General features: G+C 47.9%; 1 protein-coding gene across 1 annotated transcript in view; it reads left to right on the top strand.

Moving 5' to 3' along the window:
* CSUI_010526 (duf1765 domain containing protein) overlaps nt 1-3,784 on the top strand; it is a gene marked incomplete at its 3' end in the record, with an annotated part of 4,152 nt that extends 368 nt beyond the window's left edge. The window contains exon 1 of the mRNA XM_068070629.1: nt 1-3,784. This exon is cut by the window's left edge and continues 368 nt beyond it. Within this exon, the coding sequence (XP_067917396.1) occupies nt 1-3,783 (3,783 nt within the window).
* Between the last annotated feature and the right edge of the window lie 6 nt (nt 3,785-3,790).

Raw genomic sequence — 3,790 nt, 5'->3', positions numbered from 1 at the left:
CCTCTTCCCTCTTCTTCTTCATCGTCTGAGGCAGTCGAGCCTTTTGTCTCTTCGGGTACAGCTGGAGGGATGGAAGACGAAGAGGGGGTTCGGAGCGGGGGGAGCGGGAGGAGTCACCGCAGTTCTCTGGCGAATCTTCTAAGCGAGGAATACTGTGTAGATGTCGCCGACTTTGAACAAGGGGAAGAAGAGGATGACGACGACAACGATGAAGATGATGACGATGGAGAAGAAGAAATTCTCCTAAGTCAACTCTTAGAGGAAGAAGAAGAACGATCTGGGGCTGATGACGATGAAGAAGAAGAAGGAATAGATCAAGAAGATGAAGGAGATCTAGTCGTTGAGGAACAAGAGCCTCATGAAGATCATCTTACCCAGAATACAAAGCCCCTCCTCCATTCTCGTCCGTCTTCTTCAACGCATGATCTTCTTCATACACTAGGAGGAGGAGGGGCAGCAAGAAGGAGAGAAGATGAGGGGGATGAAGAGGCCTCGTCAGATGCTCGTCAGGTGTCTCCTAAGGGAGAGCCTTCGGGTTCTTCTCTCATGTTAAACAAGCCAGAAGATGTGGATCATTCTTCAAGACATCTCCATCCTTTCCATTCTCAGAATAAACTAGCTCATAAAGGTGATCTATCTTCTCTCAGGACTGCTTTACTGGATCTAGAGTTTCAAGGGCCTTCAGAAGAAGAAGAAAATTCGCGTGCTCTCGGGGTAGATGAAGAGGACACCCCTGTAGACGGACGTCGTCATCCTTTTTCAAATGATCTTAAGAACCTACCCAAGACGACAGGTGGCTCCTCTAAGACAACTCCTCATCTTCAGCAACATCCACCTGTCTCTTCTTCTTCTTCTTCTTCTTCTTCTTCATTCACACCTCTCACTTTTGCATCTGATGCCGGGCGTCTCTCTTACTCTAAATTAAGAGATGCTTCTGGAGAGAGGGATGAAGAAAGAGATCGAGAAGGAGGAGGAGGAGAAGGACCTGAAGGGAAGCGAAGTTCTTCCGCTTTTCAAGATCAGACTCGAGAAGATCAGTTTCTCCAGCTCTTAGGCGACGAGCCGCCCGTTGCGAGTCATCTCCCCCGAAGAGCCTCGGATCTGTCTCAAGGTGGAACAACTCCACAGGTTCTCCCACAAGATGCACGAGGAGAAAAAGACGGTTGCTCTTCTTCTTCTTCTTTCTCCTTTCCGGCCCACCATCATGAAGAAAAGAAGAGGACCTCCTCAGTCGCTCTGAAAGACCCTGGAGCCCTTCCACCCTCTCAGAATGCATCTTTTTCTTCTTCCTCACCTGGAATCGAAACCTCGTCATCTCCCCCCATGAAGAATCCTCCCCCTAACAGTAGTGAGAGTAGTGATGCTTCTCGCTCGCCTCCTGATGGGGTTCGCCTTTCTTCTCGTACATCGAATGCGGAGGCGGCGTCTGGAGGCGTCCACCGTGTCTTCCCTTCTTCAACTCTTGATCGAAGTCAACGGCGCATTCACCACTTGCATGTTCTTGCTCATATCGCGAGACATCTTTCTCCTGAAGCAAGAGAGGCGTTGGCTTTGTATCATAGGCGCATGAAGGTGTGTCGACAGTACTTTGTTTTACTCCATCGTATGCTCTTTTACGCGTTGAAGAAGCTCTGCTCGGATGCCATGTTCGAGGGGCAGAAGAAGTACATTTGTGTGTTTCTTTCGATAGCTTATTTTCGACTCCCTCTCTTTCGTCAAGCCGTTTTAGATTGTCTCTTAACAGAGGAAGAACGTGAGCTAGATATCGAAGAATGGCGAGGCACAGAATACTCTCTGGATGCGCAAAGCCTGAAGAAGATGGAGGTCTGGTGGTTTCGTCGATCCGAGCTAAGAGTGACTTTGGATTGGGGGCACTTCCACACAACTTTAACTTCTTACTTCAGCGAGTCGATTCTCGGAGATGCTCTCTTACGTCTGAAAGATCAATCGTGGTCAAAGGGAATTATCATGTCTCAAGATTGGCACTTGAAATTTTCACAGAGAGGTCCTGTTTTCTTTGGATTTGTCGAGCAGTGGTGTCGCCATGTCTTTCAGTCGGCGCCTCTCCCTCCTCACGAGACCTTAGCATCCAAATGGCAACATATCCCTGGATATACGATCATCTTAAAGGCTCTCTTGATCGAAATGAAGAAGAGATGCGTTACCAAGTATCCCGATGCCTTATTGAATAGTAGTGGGGCTATGCTAGCCAATGAAAGACTTCTCTCCGTCTTTAGTAAAGTCCTCTTCTTAAAGACATCCGTGTATAATTCCCCGGCTGTCTTTGCATCTTTGAATTATCTCGACTATTGGTTTCAAGTCTTAAAGCTACGGGGCCAAGAGCTCCCCAGTAGCTTCGACTTCAACTTCCTAAAGAAAGGTCTTGACATTATCATTGCATGCGATATCTGCGTTAACGTCTCCAAGGGCATCTGGTTTATCTATAAGAATTTGCCATTGCTGCAGAGAGAACATCTTAGATCGATTGTAGTCGATCTTATGCTAAACAACTTCTTTCTTCATCTCTTTCTCAATTGGTCTTGGCTCGTGAGAAAGAGCTATATGTGGTTTCTCCTCTATCGCTTGTGTGAAGGCGCAAGGAAAGTCATCACACGGACCAACAGTGTAGTGACAGCGGCCGCCATTCAAGCCTCCCTTTCTTCTTCTCCCAGTGTAAAAGCAGGGGGAGAAAGAGAAGGAGGAGGAGATGATGATAAGGGCGATCATGATGGAGAAGAAAAGAAGAAGAACTCCAACAACGCAGGGGGAAAGAGCGAGGAAGTCTCGAGAGAAGGAGAGAGAGATGAGAAGAATCGCTCGCTTCAGCCATCGAAAGAGACTGATCTCGAGACGAAGAAACGACGAGGAGAAGCAGGAGGAGAAGAAGAGACAGATCGAAAAGACGGAGGGGAGACAGAAGAAGACGAGGATGATGAAAAGAAGAAGAACAACAATAAGAATACAAAAAGATCAGAGAAAGAAGATGAAGGCAAAGCATGCGGGCATCCTCCAGATGCCTCTAAAGAAGGTGACTCTTCCTCCTCCTCTTCTTCGTCGTCGTCATCTTCTCCCTCTTCTTGTGAGGCAGATGTCTTATCTTCGATAAGACTAACTCCAGAAGAGAGAGCTGTATTCCAAGGGTATATGGTGCTAGCTTCGTTTCTGCAACGTCTGAAAGCTCCTGTAGTTCTCCCTAGTCATGCAACTAAACTGATCGCTCGAGTGCTAGAGATACAGAACCACCATCATCAAGACGGCGTAAGCAATCCTCTCTTTCTCCCCACTCCTGGCAAAGGCAAATTTCGATACCACCCCACCCCGGGACTTGCTTCAGCAGGGGGGGGAGGGGGAGGGGGGGCTCATTATCATCATAATGTGAATGGGGGTGTGAATTTGCATGCTAATAGCACAGCCACTGCTCCTACTGCGGGCTCGGGAAGTGCGAGGGGAGGGACGAAGGGCTCCGGAGATCAGGATTCGGGTGGAGTCTCTCTGCCTATTCCTTCTGCTTCTCATCGACAGGGAGGAGAAGAAGAAGATCGATCTTTTTCTTCGTGTAATCATGGAGATCAAGTACAGAAGGGTTTGGAAGGAAGGGAAGGAGAAAGAGAAGAAGGAGTTGTTCCTCTTGCCTCACCGTCTGCTCCTACCTCCTCTGCATGTGTCAAGGGGAGTAGTAGTAGTAGTCGCCGAGGAAGTCTTCTTACATATGAGCCAAATAGTAGTAGTAGTGGTACCTCTTATAATACAGCATCTTACGAAGATTCTTCGTCCTCATCGTCATCTACTA

The sequence above is a fragment of the Cystoisospora suis genome (genome assembly GCF_002600585.1).
Source record: "Cystoisospora suis strain Wien I chromosome Unknown contig_7699, whole genome shotgun sequence".
Lineage (NCBI taxonomy): Eukaryota > Apicomplexa > Conoidasida > Eucoccidiorida > Sarcocystidae > Cystoisospora > Cystoisospora suis.
Note: the sequence above shows the minus strand (reverse complement) of the source record. Positions and strands in the feature narration are given on the sequence as shown.